This window comes from Gambusia affinis, linkage group LG05 (genome assembly GCF_019740435.1).
Source record: "Gambusia affinis linkage group LG05, SWU_Gaff_1.0, whole genome shotgun sequence".
NCBI lineage: Eukaryota > Metazoa > Chordata > Actinopteri > Cyprinodontiformes > Poeciliidae > Gambusia > Gambusia affinis.
The window spans coordinates 6,016,123-6,032,777 of record NC_057872.1 but is presented as its reverse complement, the minus strand read 5'-3'; the positions used below and the strand labels follow the sequence as shown (position 1 = coordinate 6,032,777).

At 41.2% G+C, this 16,655-nt stretch overlaps 1 protein-coding gene across 2 annotated transcripts; it reads right to left on the bottom strand.

Annotated features, from left to right (window-relative positions):
- Positions 1 to 8,372: 8,372 nt before the first annotated feature.
- On the bottom strand, positions 8,373 to 13,758 carry tent5aa (terminal nucleotidyltransferase 5Aa). 2 transcript variants are annotated; one of them, XM_044118174.1, is made up of 3 exons: positions 13,123 to 13,758; positions 12,424 to 12,881; positions 8,373 to 11,659 (listed from the first exon to the last, which is right to left on the bottom strand). In XM_044118174.1, the coding sequence occupies exons 2-3, from the start codon at positions 12,862 to 12,864 to the stop codon at positions 10,880 to 10,882; spliced, it is 1,221 nt and encodes a 406-aa protein (XP_043974109.1). In that variant the 5' UTR covers positions 12,865 to 12,881; positions 13,123 to 13,758; the 3' UTR covers positions 8,373 to 10,879. The 2 variants fall into 2 exon arrangements, with proteins under 2 accessions (XP_043974109.1, XP_043974110.1); XM_044118175.1 differs by having other exon boundaries at positions 13,261 to 13,758.
- Positions 13,759 to 16,655: the final 2,897 nt, after the last annotated feature.

Here is a 16,655-nt window from a genome sequence, read left to right as displayed (position 1 = left end):
GAGGAAAGCAGTTTTGAAACTGAGGTCAAAGAGCCACAGCAACGTACAGGATGTTACATGACAGCAAGTTGGAGTGATTCTCCTCGCTGACGGGCTGTCAGTAAGGAAAATGCCACAGGAATTGTTTCCACCAAAAAAAAATCAGCGATCACAAGATCAATGTGATATCGTCGCGTGACAAAGACTGACTCTTTAGATTTAAGTCAAAGCTTTGCGTGAAATCATTTCATACACTATGGCCGTGTCTATGTCTTTCTTCTGTTTTGCGTAACAGAATGGCAGCATTTATTGAATCAAAACGAATCACATCAATCCTGCTTACAAAGAGCATTTAACATGAGAGAAAGGACTAAAGCACTGACCAGAAATACCACAGTTTCCAAATGGGAGACAATAAAAGACACAAAAATCCCAGCATTAGCATTTATAAAATGGAGGGGGGGCAAGAGTTCAAAAATACATACAGCTACCAAACCGTGCAAAGAACCTGGCTGATGCTAAAGGATGCACTAGTCTAATCTTAAGGTGATTAAAGCAGTGATAACTGACTTTATGTCATAATTAGTGGGAACACATTTGAGTTATGAAAGTTTTTAAAGGGTTAGAAATGACTTAGAGCAGTTCCATTTTTGAAACTTTGAGAAAAGATGTTAAAATTCCTGTTTCAGACGCCACAAAGTGTCAAATGCAGAGTCTTCCGGTTCCGAAGAACAAAGGATTACAGAAAGTTATAAGCCGTTCAGCATATTACCTACTTAATGTATATTATGTCTTAATGGCTTTCATCTTACAACATATCTCCTCCTGAGAATGTGATCTGTAGTTCAATGATAATTTGCAAGCATTAGCTAGGCAGTAGCTAATGATGTATATTGGTCGGTAGGGATCAATATACAGTTTTCAGAGTAGACTGCTGTTAAAAAAAGTCACCTAAATAAAACCACAGCAATGATGTGTTATATTATTTTGGCAGTTTAAACTTGTTTTAACATAGGCTAGCTTTTATCTATCTATCTAATTGGTACCCCCATTAAATATAGTCAAATGTTGGCTTAGCTAGCTGGCAAGCTAATATCAGTTTATCAGTTTATGTTAAATGACTGAAAAAAGGCAGAAAACAAATATAAAACACTTAACTGATGCTGTTTGTTTACATCTCAACACTATAAGATCCTGTTGTTTTGTTTTGTTTTTTTTTAGCAAAACAACCTCCTGCCTTTCTTTAGCTGACAGCCACACTGTTCTCAATTTTAAATCAAGATTCCAACGCTCACAATATAAATACCTGTTTCAGATTTTAAACTGACTATTTTAGCAGCGGCAGTAATCGTAGTAGCTCTGTTTTTTTCTTAAATAAAATGTGCTAAGATCACTTTGGAGGTTGAATGTTCTCTGTGTGCATGTATGGGGTTTTTTCAGGGTACTCCAGCTTCACAGTCCATAAAAGTTAATGATAGGTAATTTGGATGCTGAATTGCCTCCTAATGAGATGGTGTGTAGGCACTCTGTTTTTGCCCCTTGTCAGTCCATGGTGCACAGCAAACATACTCTAACTGAGTTTTGCAGCCTGACATTTCATTGTTGTATACGGTAGGATGTTGGCCACTTATCATTGTGTACATAAGCTTCTTTCAGGCAACTGCGCAACAATTGCAGCTCTGGTTGCTGATGAAACCAAAAGCCAGTAAGAGGTTGCCAGGCGACGCTGGAGCCTCTTACATCACAAATCTCCGTCAAGGACCTGTCAGCATCAGTTTGATTTTTTGTTAAGACAAGATAGGAATAGCACTTGTAAAGTGAGGATGTAAAAAAAGAAAAATCACATTTGGCTGAATTGTCGTCTAATACATGAAAATAATTCCAGTTAATGGACGCAATAGTTTGATCCAGTTACTTATTGTAGCCTTTCTAGCAGGTGTGTGCACGTTTGCCTGACGTTGATGCACCACTGTCCTTGCAGAACAACAGTGTATTCTCCTGATACGGGTGTTAGGGTTAGCGAGTGTTTTATGCTGCTGCCGTGTTGCCCTGAACATCAACAGAGGAACAACAGGTCAGTCTTAACAGTCTGCAGCTTTACTGAGAACACAACACCAAAATGTCCTACGAGTTAGGAAGTTAATACTCCATGTCTTCTCAGGGAAATTTCATATGCTTAAAGTACACCCACAGATTTTCCTGTAGCAGGTTCCGCAACTTCCCCAAAAACATTTTCCAAACATTCTTCAATGGGGTCTTGCAGATGTTGTCATACTCTCTGAAATTTTAGCACCTTAACCACAAATTTTGATGTTGTGTAGTAGAACTTTGCATAATGTTTGAACAAAGAGCCGCACCTCTAGAAATAATGAGTATGATAACGCAGTGGATGGAAATTACACAATTTTGAAAAGGTTTCCAAATAACACTTTGAGGTTTTCAAATAAAATTTTAAAGTGTTTGACGGATTTGTAGCCAAATCCATCAAACTATTTACTCAGATATCCATAGAAAATACTAAAGGTACCCATCTACCATCTAGGTAACCATTAGAATTATAATTTAATGTCAGTATAAATGCAGCCGTTCTATGAAGACCTCAGATATTGTTTTTTCTACGGTGGTATTACTATGCCGAATCCTTTTATAGTACTAAATGCCCACAAGGGCCAAAGACTGCTTTATCATTTTATTTCTAGCTTTTTATTTACTCACATTTGCCAATTTAATAGTCTTGTTTTAAGTGGTACTTAAAAAATTTTTTTAATGAATATCCCTTATTTTTTGGGCATATTTGGTGAAAAACACTAAATATGGTTATTCCTTTGTTTCCCTTTAAAACATGTTGCATTACCATATTAATTAGGCTACATCAATGCATTTACTGCGTCTTCCCTTAGAAAACAGCAATAATTAGTATCATTAAGACAAAATAACTTCTTAGGCAGGTCGGGTCTACATTTATGGAAACGACTAACACAAGGTTAGCATGAGGGTCAAGCTTGGTGTGATCATGGTTGGACATTTTCAGTAGGGTTAAGCTACTGAAAATAAATGAAAGTCAATTCCTTGTGAAGAAAGAAAGGCATCTTACACGTGTGTGTGTGTATGTGTGTGTGTGTGTAGGTGTGTGTGTGTGTGCGCAAGAGAGAGAAAAAGAGAGAGAGAGAGTGTGTGTGTGTTTCCAGAGGGTGAAAAGGTGAGCCTCTCTGAGATTAGTGTCAACTAGGTTAGCAGGTTTATCTTATTTAAGTCCCAGGACAGAAGAGCATCCTGTCTCAGTTGACAACCAAACCTCCTATCTCATTAAACCATATCAGGGAGAAGCGTTTTTGCACACCTGTCACAGCCATGAGAACCTGGACATCCAGATATGAGAACCTGCGAGGCTATTTTTTTCTATGTCCTCTCTAGTAACTTGAAATTATGAATAGTTAATGGAATACAGTGCAAAATTATGCAGACTTTATAAAAAGGGAATCATTTGCCTACTTCTTGTTGAAAAATAGCTTAAGGTAAGCAAAACTGAATGGACGGCAGCTGGAAAGTCTTGGCATAATTGTATTCTCAAACAAATTTATCTCTGGACTTTGACTTGGCCATTCTAATGCATGAATATGTTTTGAAATGGCGTTTAGGGTCATTTCTGCCTTCTTTTATCGCCTCTAACAGGTTTCCCTTCGCCACAGCCCTACATCTAACCGAGCTCCATCTAAATCTCTTTTAACACTGACCAGCTTTTTGTGCAGAAGAAAATTATTACCACACAATGACACTGCCACCACAATGTTTTACAATTGGGATGGTGGATTTATGATGATGTATTAGTCAGGCCAAAAATTTGAATATTAGTCTCATACTGCAAAAACACAATCTTACCAAGTAATTTTATTCTAGTTTCTTGTCAAAATGTCTCAGTACACTTGAAATGAGACAAAACTAACTTACAAGTAACTTTTCAGCAAGACGTATGAGCTTGCATTAAGTAAATAACTTTTTAATATTGATGAAAAAGTACCAGTTCCAACTGCTAATAATCCACTGGCAGATCATTTCACTTGTAACATTTTGCCATGTTATAAGTGGAAAGATCTGCCAATGGAACAAGTCTCTAACCTAAACTTAGCTCCCAAGCGTGATCTATGCCAAAACCCGAAAATGCATTTAAACAATATTAGGACAAAATTTTGGTGCCCACTGGCACCAATGGTCTACAGCGATTGGTGACTGTAGCAAGGAATGTCCTCAGTTAGTTGACAAATACCAGGTGCACATTTATTTCTGAAATCTTTGGGGGGTTTTTTAATCATTATCTAATCCTTGTTTCTCATTCCCATAAAACATTTTTCTCTTTCACCTAATTTCTACTGGATCTTCCCTGCTCTACTTCTAATGTTCTAAAGGATTGGTGATGGATTCAATTCCAGCCAGCTGTTTCAGATTCACAACTCTCCACACTGATACTGTCAGCTGAGGTATAACTTTACAAGAGTCAATAAATCCTCAGACAAATCACTCCTGGACTGTGTTCTTGACTGACTTTCCCATTTTTCATTTTATTTTAGTATTCTTTCCCCAAAATTAGTATGGCAAAATCTATTGCTGTTTTTTTGTTTGTTTGTTTTTTTTTTTTACACTTATTTTAATCATATTTAAATTTTACACCTTTTATACTGGAAATAGGTATCAAAGTTTCAAGTTTCTTATTTAGTTGTTGTCGTTTTTTTAATATAGTATGTTCAGTGCTGGACTGTTTTTAATGTCTACCATAAGACGTCACACATTCAGTTAGGCTAATCACAGACCAGAGTTTTGAAAGTTCAGTTTTGGAGTAAAAAAATGCCATATGCCAATTTGCCATATGTTTTTATTTTCATGATTTATCGTGGGGTAAAGGGACACAGGAAGGTTTGTTGACAGTATTCTGGTGCAGTCTGTTCAGTGGTAACCCAAATATTTAACAGACGTTTTAAAAAATAATAATGTAAAAATGTTTCTATTACTAGGTTTTCAAAGACCAAGCCACACAGAAAACCAAAGCAGTGAGTTGGCCTGACTATGTTCATCACTCCTCGCCACCAGGCTGTGCTGAAGTCTGACTGGGACATACTTTGGTGAAGGCGCCCTCTTAACAGCTCCCCTTTATTCCATAAAATCTTTCATCTGGAAAAAATTCTTCACAGAAAAAAGAAAGAAAAAAAAAGAGCCTGGAAAACAGGAGAGAAATCCTGTGAAGCCAGGCACTCTCCGATCTCTGGCGTGGAAAAACCATTAGAGAACAGAGGAGCTTCCAGACAACAAGGGAGAACGGGGAACTGCAGGGTGAATGGCAGAGATGCGGTTCTGCTTTCATGTGAAGGTAAGCAGGTAATTACGAAGACGTTCCCTGACAGACTCTGGTGTGATTTACAGTAGCTCTCTCCCTGTGCCAGCTAGCAGCTGCGGTGAGACTCTTTCACAACTTTAAATCAAAAGCTCCTCTGAAATTAAGAGGCCCTCTCCATGTTATGCTGCATCTTGAAATTAAGGAGCAGAGATTTAGGCTTATTGGCGCCTTTACATCAATGTGTTTTTTTAAGGGACACCACAAATAGGACAAGATATTTAGAGAGGACTAACTGGTGTTATGGTGGGAATTAAAACCAAGACTCGCAGAATCAATCAGATTCAAACTCAGGCTGGGAAATGTATCATTAAACAGCTAACTATGACCGCTGTGACTAGATGAAGGTTTTCATTTGGCTAATGTAATTCCAAGTTTGGATTATACCAAGCCTTTGGTGATAAAGCAAGTATGAGGAGCCTTCACAAGCCCCCGTTGTCCCATCTGAGCCCACCAGTCCAGCGTAAAGGCAACAGGGTGTAAACACAGCAGAGTAATACTCTGGTCGCTACGTTTTTCAACCATCAGCTGTTTCGGCAATAATTTGGAGGAATCTAAGCATGCATTTTTTATGTGAAGTGTTTATTTTTCTCTATGTGTCTTCATTTAGTCTAAATTCACCTTAGTTGGACTTCAAGGCTGAAGCAAGTTGCTCATATTAGCTAACTAATAGCTAATATGTCATCTGACATGTTAGCTATTAGTTAATCTCTCTTTCTAGCCATTAGCTAGACCAAAATGAACGTTTGCAACATCTTCTGCCTCAAAATTTCCACAATGTCATGTGTCAAAAGGATAGGTGGATTGATGCAGTTTTATGCATCGGTGACCATTAGCATTTTAATTAGGAATTGTTAGCTTTAGAAAACAATAATAACCTAGTATTAAACTCTTGTGAAACCGTAAGTGTTAGCATCTGCTAACAGCATTGTATCTCATAAATGTTTCCATTTTCAGTTTAAGTTTTTAAACATGACGTTTTTCTGCTGAAGGTGAGGGAAATATTTCTGATAGTAATGTTACAGTATCTTACTTTAATGAATCCAAACTAACCTTGTGAACAGGTATATGTTTGTGCTGTCGGATGCTGGTTTGTATCCGACAAAGAATCAGATATTATTAGTTTAAACAGGAAATGAATGTTGGAGGTGCCACACTGCCATTATCTTCCTGACTGAAGCATCTACTGAGAGTGAAGCATCACTTTCAGTAGATGCTTAGAGCATCTACTGAGATACATCTATCTACTGAGAGTGATAGATGTAAAGCATTTCCTGTCAGAGTTAACATCTGACATGAAAGTAAAGCTGTGCAAATGGCTGTGCTACAATGATGACACTCTAAGTAAACACCGTTTTACTTAGAGTGTAAAAAGAGCTTTAGACTCTTAAGTAAAGCAGAGCGTCGAAAATAAAGTTTTTGACACTTTATTTTTATTTGACAGATACTTTGACCAGAAACACGAAGCGTTCTGTTCTCTGTAGATTTCTCACAGGAATATTTTGGTGACTGACCTCTTCCAACCTCTATTTCCCATGTAATAAAAGGTCTACTGGGTAAAATACCACTCAGTGTAAATATGCCCAACGGCTCAACAGCTTTCAGATGAATTATTAGCTTTTAAGATTGGAGTTCTTTTCAGATGGACTAGACTTTACGTTTGGCCTTTGACACCAACTAATTTACATGTATGCTAAATACAGTGTATTCCAAGAGTTGAACTTTGCTTCAGAAAATGCTGAACTATTCCTTTGAGAACGTGTTTGAAACATTCAATACAGTTGAGAAGAAAGTGAAGTCTATGAACTTTCTCTGGTGTTTTTCTCACAAGTGACTCCTAAATGTTATGGTTAATCACTGTAATGAAGGCAATAGCCATTTTATTCCAACTTTTCACAGAATATCCCTTTGTTTCATCTTTTTTTTCCCCTTTACAGTACAATAAAAAAATTCAGAAATAATAATAGTTATTGTTTTAAAGACGGGTCATGGTGAGCAAACGTTCAGCAACAATGTATTTTCTTCTTTAAAGGGCTAAATGTGTCTGCTTCCAAACGGTCAGTCTTCTCCTTTTCAAGCCTGTGTGGTTTTGGAAAAGGATGGCTTCCCAGCTTTCTTCTGTAAAACAATGCATCCAAACCAGCGTGAACTGGCAGCAGTTGTTGATCGCTAAACCCATCCCACCTGGCTCCACTGGTCGTCAAGAGACTCACTCCAAGAGAAACTCCGAAACCATGTGAAGATAAAAGATGAAAGCCGCAGTCTTTCTTCAGTACCAAAGTGTGTCCAGACTTGATCATAATGTGTTGGGACTTCAGAGGAGTCACGTTCAAACACCCCGTTTTCATTTGGAGAGGCCTGTTACAGGCAAACTTGAAACACATGAACGTGGTCTTTTGGCATTTATTTGTTGGGGAAGGAAAGGGCCAATGGGAAAAGGTCATACACGACAACTGCCTCGCATGGATCAGCCAGTCGCTCCTCTCATGGCTCAGGTAATAAGCTGTACATGCAGCTTATGTGGAGTAATATCATTATCACATCTTCTATATTTAGAACGGTGTCACACGGTGAGTCTCGTTCTCGTTGTGCGTTTTCTCCGTAGCCGTTTGGATCAAGGACAGGTTGTCATGTGACTTGAGTGACAGACAGTTTTATGTCAGCCAGCCAGGGATCCAGGAGGCAGTTGGACCGGGCCTCGGTGCTGATCGCTAAGTCAGACTGCTGATTTGCTGTTGGTGGATGCTGCCTGAGTGGCTGCTAAAAGAGAATTTGATGAGCGCTACTCTTTTTTTTGGGTCCATGCAAATCCCTCCACATTGAACAACAGCTTTTTCTGGCTTTCAGCGTGGCCAGTTCTGGACTGTATTCTGGCTGGGCCTTTTGGACCCAGAGGGCCACTGTGTGGATCTGAGAGAACCCACCTGAACATCATTGCGCGTTGGCGAACGTCTGAACCCAACGGATTTAGATTCAAACAGATGAGTCATGGAAGCCGTTATGAATCTGGTTTTCATATTATTTCTTTTTTTATTGAATAAAACATCTTTAGTTTTTTGTTTTTTTTTAACCAACCGAACACGACATAACATTGCAAAAACAAAAAAAAAAGAAACATCTATCGAGAACATATCCTTTTGAAGCCCAATCACAGATTCAAAAGCACCGCAACATCTGCAGTGTCTGATACATCTATAAGAAGTACAATCATAAAAAATATACATACAAGACAAGATTTTTTTTTCCGAACGTGTGGTTTTTGTAAAAGTCTGCAAAAAAATCCGAAACAGAGACTCGAGACCCATGATCTCTAACACAAGAGGTGACAGGCAGACTGGAGCTAGCTAGCTAATTAGCTGTCAGGACTTCATTAAGTGCAGATCGACGAACATCACCTTTACAATCTATCAACAAGGGCACTGAAGACTAAAGTGTGTTTCCAGAGTCAACGTAAAAGTGATGCGTTGGTGGGGAAACCTGCGGCTCTGTGGCTAACCCTAACAGTTTTCACATTCTACCTGCCATTTCAAAAAGCTGCAGTGCAGTTTATGTTTTAAGGTGAAGTGAATAATTGCCTCTCTCCCCACTCTCTACTTATAGACATATATCTAAAAATAGATATATACATAGAGATGTATCCAGGTTTTGTCAAAATGGACAAAAAATGAACACTGAAAAGAACACTGATGAACACCAAATAAGGCAACCTTAGAAACACAGGTTGCAACTTGAAGTCTCCTGTGGCTGGTATGTGGATTTCTGTCTCCACACTCATTTCTTTCTCTCTCTCTCTCTCTCTCTTTTTTCTTAATTAACATTCATTGAAACAGAGCAAGTGCTGAAAACAGACCATTTTTGTTTTTGCCATAAAGGTTGCAAGCTGCTACAAGTTGAAATATAAGCGTGATAGTAACACGTTCGCCAAGGCAAAGCGCTCTAGCCCTAAAGAGATAAAACCGCATCACCAGCTGCACCCATCTCTCCAGGCTGATCACTCTTCTCCGTCTTGGCTTCCTGTCTCCCCTCCGGTTCTACCCCTCCGTCTCCAATCGGCTCAGCGCTCCCATCAGCACATTGTTAAACTTTAGGGGTGTGGCTAAAGGTGTTTGGCACTGAACCCTGAACCCGGCGGACCCCCTAAGCCCTAACCCTGGCTGAGTTTTCGAGCTCTTCGGCAGCAGCTGAGGAATTCCCTGCGAGGGTGTTACAGCAAACAGAATCTCTTGATCTGAGGTGTCTCTGTAAATATCCTGCTATTATGGGATGAAGCCCGGCGACCACACACAGCAGGATCTCCCTCGGACCGTCTCCTCTCTTGTTTTTGATCTGCTTTTTCTCGAAGAGAGGGGAAAAGAGAAAGCACCGCTGTACAACATATACAGAAGATAAGATACCAGTTGGGAGTTGTTTGGTTGTTGTTGCTGATGATCTGACCTTTCTCCTAACCGCCGCGACAGTATTCGGATAGGTTATCGTTCACTGAGGATAACGTTTTTGAATATGAAGAATGTAAGCATTGCAAAAATACACTTGGCTGCTACTTTAATGAAAATTCCAGCACCAAAGCGTGGTGCCCCCTTTTTTTTTTTCATTTCAACACTGACTGTGCATGACATCACAAATACATTCAGAAGCATGTGGGGGTGTTACCAGAGTGGGGTCACATTGCCTGCTCACTGCTTTCCTTCTCCGCTCAGAGGCAAGAGGCACTTAGAAACTAATACATGTTCACATATACAAACCGGTATGACAACAGCTTCATATTTGTGTTCAGTTTTCCCAGGTCAAAATTGGGTTGCAATGTCAGAAGTGGTCCAAAAAAATTCTTTGGTTGCAAAGGTGCAAGGTGGACATAGTTGACCAGTCAAGAGGCAACTGGCTTTGGTTCAGGGATGCCAAGTACTTGGTCAGGAGCCTTGCACACACACACACACACACACACACACACACACGCCTCTGATTTCATCCTGAATGCGTGTGCGTGTGTGAGTGTTAACTTGCACTGAGCAGACCACCCATAAAAGCTTCGCTGGAGTTAGCTGTCAGCTCGAGGACGGCGATGCAGCCATTCGGTTGGCAGCCTAATTGGTTTGTGACAGATTCGATCAGTCTCTGTGACAGTTCTGCTGCTCGCTTCGAGGCTAGGCACAAATTAGCATCCAGCCGTCGCTTTCAGTATACCCAAAATTAGCTGCTTACAAACACCTCCTCTCTCCCAACCCGCGCTGCCCCCCTCCCCACACACCTCCCCACACCCCCGTTTGGCCTCAGTGGGACGAGGTGAGGTCGGCGTTTGAAAACAAATGTGTAATATTCACGCTGAAAGCGCAGCAGCTGTTCTGGATGTATCATTCATACTTTATGTATGAACTAAAACAGAAGCTTTGATGCAAAACATTTAAACTCTCTTGTTGTCAGCCGTCGAACACGCCGGACAGAGCTGAGGCCATAAAGGTTGTGCTCACTCCTGTTTAATAAAATCAGACTCTTGCCCTCCTCCTTTCCCTTCGGGTAGACTCAGTTACAGGGCAGCCATGTGGAGTACGCAGGCTGCTGGCAGGCAAACACCGGCTGCACCTGCGCTATGTAGTAGTTACTGAAGTTACCGTCTGCCACATAAGGAGCAGGCTGGTAGTAACACGTCACATTAGCCACGTTCGGGATGACGTTCTGCTCTGCGAGGACTCGCACCGCCAGCATGGCTATGAGTCCGAGGGTCTGCCTCCTCTCATGTCCCATCAGGCACACGGTGCTCTCGTTGACCACTCCGTGGAGGGTCACCAGGTAGTCGTACTTGCGGTCCTCCAGCCCTACAAAGTGGTTCTGAAGGTAGGACTCCAGCTTGCGCTGCTGCTCTCCAATGTCGGGGAAGTCGATGAAGAAGCGAGAGCACATGTAGCGCTGCAGAGACTTCATCTCGGACTCCGACGCTGGCCGGAAACCCCTCACCAGCAGGTGACAGTACTTGAGGAGGCCCCCGCCTCGGATCTCTTCTGGGTTCCTGGTGCAGATGATCTTGTGGCGCAGGTGATCCAGGGCCTCGCCGAAGTCGCCGTAGACGCTCTCGCCCACGATGGTGGGGTGGAAGGTCTCGGACATGGGGTTTTCAGAGCACTCGTAGAACAGAAGCAAGGAGTCCAGCTTGATCTGGAAGGAGTCCACGCTGAACTCAAACTGCCGCCGGAGGGAATCCACGAACTTCAGCTCCACGTTCTTCCCCCGGTTGTTGGAGAGAGAGATGAGGCTCCAGCGGTCCGAGTCGTTGTTCACCTTCACCATCTTTTGCACGTAGGCTTCCTGTGGTTGAGAGAGGTGACATTAACACATAACGAGCAATGAAAAGTCTACAAGACAAGCACGTTTGAGTTTCAATTATATAACAGTAAGTAGTATTTTAATGTTAAACATGTAACTATGGCATGTTTGTTTATTGAATTAAAAACCTTTCAAATACATTACAGTCTATAAAGGCTAAGAGGGAGATCCCTTCTAAATCGGTTTATCTCTATCCTCTTAACCCCCTTTGTTTTACTATCACTTAAAACCACTAACTGCACTTTAAAGTCTATAGCCTCTGTGAAATCAATCCTAATATCTTACAGACCAACAGGAAAGCACCTTTTCCAAACTATTTTTTGCTGTTTGATGCAAACCAATACCTAGATAAGACAAACTCTACCTCCTAAAAACCAACTTGCACAGATTGTTTTTGTGATATAGGCCAACAGGTGTGAGGTTGTTTTCTCTCTCTCTCTCTCTCTGTCTCTTTCTTTTGTCTTAAACAAGATTCCTCTTTCCAATCTGTATGAGCAAACACATTTTTAAAGGCAAACATCTGTGAAGCGGCCAATCAACTCCTTTCGTAAGCCTTTAATGGTGGCACTGACTCGAATAAAAACAATGCAGAATAGCTTTCTTTGCCTCAGCACTTTTTTTTTAAATGGCGTTGTGTAAGATTCTTGCCCGTTGAGAAATCGATATTTTTCTAACCTATACAGTGCTCTTATTGTCAGTGTGCAGCATCTTCTAAAAGCAGGCAGCAGATAAAGTAGCGAGTATACCTTCAGAGTCAACGGGGTTATTTTCTCTTTGTTCACACAGTCGGGTAAAAAATCCAGGAGGCAATCCAAAACGATGTCCTTTACAGTCTGGAACTCGCTCTCGCCCTTCATGTCAGCGCAGAATATGAGGTCCAGGTCCTTGTAGCCCAGCCCGCTGTCCTCGTGCAGGACGTGGCTGGCCGCGGAGCCGTTCAGCCGGACGTCCCGCACGTGGATCTGCTTCTCCTCCATCCGGCTCCGCACCACCTTGACGATCTGCCGCGGCTGCATCTCCAGCGTGGGGAAGTTCCCCCGGCCGTGGATCGGGATGATCTCCGTGAGGATGGCGTCCAGCCGCTGCACTTGCTCCCAGCTGAGGACGCTGACGCCGTTGGCGTCCGCGTCGCACACCCCGCCGCCGGGGCTGGAGCAGCAGCAGCTGCTGCTGTCGTCCTCGGACATGGTGGTGGGTGTGGAGGCTGGAGGAAAAACAAAATCCTCAACGATTTGGTGGAGAGAGAAAGAGGGGGAAAAAAATGAAAAAGTTTTCTCAAGAATTGGAAAAAAAAAAAAAAAAAAAGGGTCTTTAGGCGATAAAACGTACAAATAAAGATGCTGGTAATATAAACTGCATCGGGACTACTCAGAATGTTCCGTGAGTGAGTGTAAACATCTATGACTATGTGGGGAAAAATATATATATGTATACTAAGAACCAACTGTTGATAGTGATGACTGCTGGTAGAGATCCAGTTGAGAGAGAAGAACCGCTGCACGGACTCCTGGGAGAACAGCAGCCAGTCGAGTCAACGGAAAACAAGACGAAAGAAAGCGACCTCTTGCTTTTAGAACATTTACCCCGGTGTGGCCGTCAATGCGTCCGCGCGCCGCGCTTCACAGTCTTTGAAGGTCGGGGATGATCCAACTGGGGGGGCTTTGCCTTTCCGGCTGTGACTCCATCGCCCGAAGGCACGCCTATGATTTCACGAATTTGCATGAATAAAGCTTCTCTCCGCGTCGTGCTTTTTTTCTTTTTCTTTTTTTCTTTTTTTTTTTTTTTTTTGGCCCAGTTCCTCTTCCGTCCGACGGTCAGCCCCTAGGAGGAATCTCTTGGATTTTTACGCAGAGCTCATGCATCATTTTTAATGTCTCTCCCCGCACACACCCCCGCTGGCAGGAAATGATCCCTTTAATACAGCTCGTGTGCGCTCCGGCTGCTGCAGTCTGCTTTCCTGTTGACTTTGTTCAGTCGAACTTTTTTTTTATTATTATTATTATTCGCCCCCACTTTTGTGAGGGGGAAGAGAGTTCGCCGTTACCAGTCCCACTTGACGCGCAGCAGCGCTCTGAAAGAGCTGGGTCTGAAAGTCTGAAGATATCAGCAGCGTCTCAGCCCGCCCCTCTGTGAGCCCGCGGCTCCACATTATAACAACCTAACGAGCAGCTGCAGCCCTTTAATGCACTTTATTAGTAAGTCGAACCGAGCATTCATAAGGAGGGCGCGTTACAGTGGTTCTAATGCAAAAATAGTTCAATAAAATTCCCTTTCAAAGTCGGATATCGCCTATGATTTCCAGGGTCATTATTGTTTTGTTTTGATTCTTTTTTTATTTATTATTCTTTCGAACTGGTAAAATATTGAAAAAAATAATCACGACTCTAAATATTAGAGCCTTTTCTAATCTCCCAATCGTCTGTTGCCTCTTCTCACTTCATGTCGTGTCCTTATGTCGCCCCCTGTGGGCTTGTTTTGGTCTTGAATTAATGAAATGCAACCCAAGAGATTCTGTAAGAACCATAATGACAGATATAGTTACATACACCGGATAGAAAAAGTAAATACATAATTTTCAAGCCAGGGTCACGCCATATTAAAGTTGATGTGGTTTACCAGGTCCTAAAATGATATGTACCCCAAGAGCAAACAAAAAAACAGACCATAGATTCTGCTATGTCAGTATTTATTAAGCCAAAATGGAAAGCCATATGGGAAGTAGCAGCTTCTGTTCAAGGATATTTGATTAAAAAATCCTCAATAGGCTTAAATGCAGTCAACTTTGCTACAGACGTCAGCAGCTGTGACCTATGGAAAGCCATTGTTCCATTCAATTCAGTTTGTTTCACTTTGGAAATACATTCAATTCATATGCAGTTACATAAAATCAAACAGGGTCCAAATTTAGCTCACGTAGCCAACCGTTAAGCTAGTTCAACACATCGCAACCAAGCGGATGTCCGTCCTCCAGAGCAAGCTGCGGCGATGGTGGGAAGGAACATCTCTTAGGTGCTTCCAGGTAGGTATAAGGCCATTTTCAAACACTCTATTAATCTGCTTGGAGAAAGAGTACTCACAACCAAATCGTTTAAATCAGATGGCAGCACTAACAGCTCAATTCACTGTCTAACATGGTGATCACCATGAACTCTTCTACGTAACAAAACGACTCATACTGACGGACAAACATCGTAAAAACGCCCTCAAATCTACAATGGAATAGCTGAAAAAGAAAAATGAAAACAGAGGAGGACTCAGTTGATTCAAAGTTCTCCAGCACAAATTAGGATGTATTTATTTTTTTGGTTAAACCTGTTTTTGTACTCTTTTTATTTTCCATTCAACCTTTAGATGGGATAGCAAACTCATTGATCTGTAAGATTGTGCAAATTGAATGAAAACAAATTAGTTTAATGGAAACAGTCCAATTATGAAAAAAACATGTTTTTGATGAAAAGTGTTTGTGCTAGAATAAGTACATTTCCATTGACCATATAATAGCAAAATTTGATATTTTGAAAAGAAAACAGCTAAATGGAAACATGGTAATTGTGAAAACAACAAATTAAGACTCCTTTTCTGATTAAAAATTTTTTTGCATTGAGATGAGGTGTTTACGTTTTGATTTGTTTGTTGTTGGTCGTATTTATTTATTTCACAAAACTGCAATGGAGACACTTTTCCACTCCGCACGAGTCACAGGATCAACAACTGGGCGTTGCCACTGGCGCAAACCACAAAGAAGAAGTCGACAGGAAGTAGTTGGAGGATGATGTCACGGCATGTTTTTTAATGACTTAATGTGTGTACAAACATATTTACGTGTGATTTTAATTGCGGTTCGTATGCAATAAGAACAATGTAATTGTGAAATTGTGTTGTTTTTGTCGTAAACCAACAGGAGAAAGTCCCAGCTGCATTTGAAGGACACAGAGCATCAGTTCCAGTGACAGCTACAATCTATTTCATTTCAAACACAAATTTCAAACACTGAGTTAACACCTTAACAAACAGCCAGACGTGAGGAACGAGTGACTTAAATTGCCACCATTTTCTTTTTGAGAACCCCTCCACATAACAGAGAGGGAAAAGTGAGGCCATCTTCCTGTCAGATCTCACCCGGAGGAAAATAATCTCAGAAAGAGCAGCAAATCTGTGACCAAACTATTGAAAAGGACGATGCTTTTGAAGGCCTTTTGAAGTTAAGACTTTAACCCTATATAAACAGTGTGATGAGACTTTCAGACAGCTCTGCAGAAATAAAAGCATGCAGCTAGTCAGTTGTTCAGTCCTTAAGTGCCATCGAGTGTTTTCTGATTAGCAAAAGCTATCCAAACCAAGCTTACTCCTACGTGAAAAACCAAAACGTAATAACAGACTGTTCCACCAACAGCAGAGTGAAAATGTCATTAAACTCAATGATTCTTTACCACAACTCTGGAGGAATTTGTTCCCGTTCTTCTTTGAGGAATCATTTTTAATTTTAGCCACATTGAAAGGTTTTGAAATGCATGGACTATTTCGGGCACATGTGTCAAACTCAAGGTCAGGGGGCCAAATCCATGGGTGTTTTATATGGACCTCTAAACTCCTGATTCCAAATTACATACATCAGACCCTTTAGCTTTTCGTAATTCCGCAATAATCAATAGTACTCCAAACTTTTTTTGCACTAACTGAGTTCATTGCAAATTTTTCGCAAAAGTGATAAAAGAAATAAAAAAAACTGGATTGAGGTGACTGTTAACTCCCCCCTGCAGGTGGCAGTACTCATTCTTACAGGCATCCTTCATAACAGCCATCGCACTTTCACTGTTTTACATTCTAGAGAACACAATTCATGGTTTTACCTCATTGTTGTAACTCATCCAGAGCAGAGCCAAACCAACAGATTATTACCTCCATGTTTGACTGTTCATATATTATTTCCCTAAAATGCTTCGACAGTTTTACTCCAAACATAACAGAACAGACACTT

Excerpts from the sequence above, each read along its gene's own strand:
- tent5aa (XM_044118174.1), bottom strand. The coding sequence starts at position 12,864 with ATGTCCGAGGACGACAGCAGCAGCTGCTGCTGCTCCAGCCCCGGCGGC. Across the intron at positions 11,660-12,423 it reads TAACCCCGTTGACTCTGAAG|GAAGCCTACGTGCAAAAGAT; the intron begins GTATACTCGCTA and ends TCTCAACCACAG.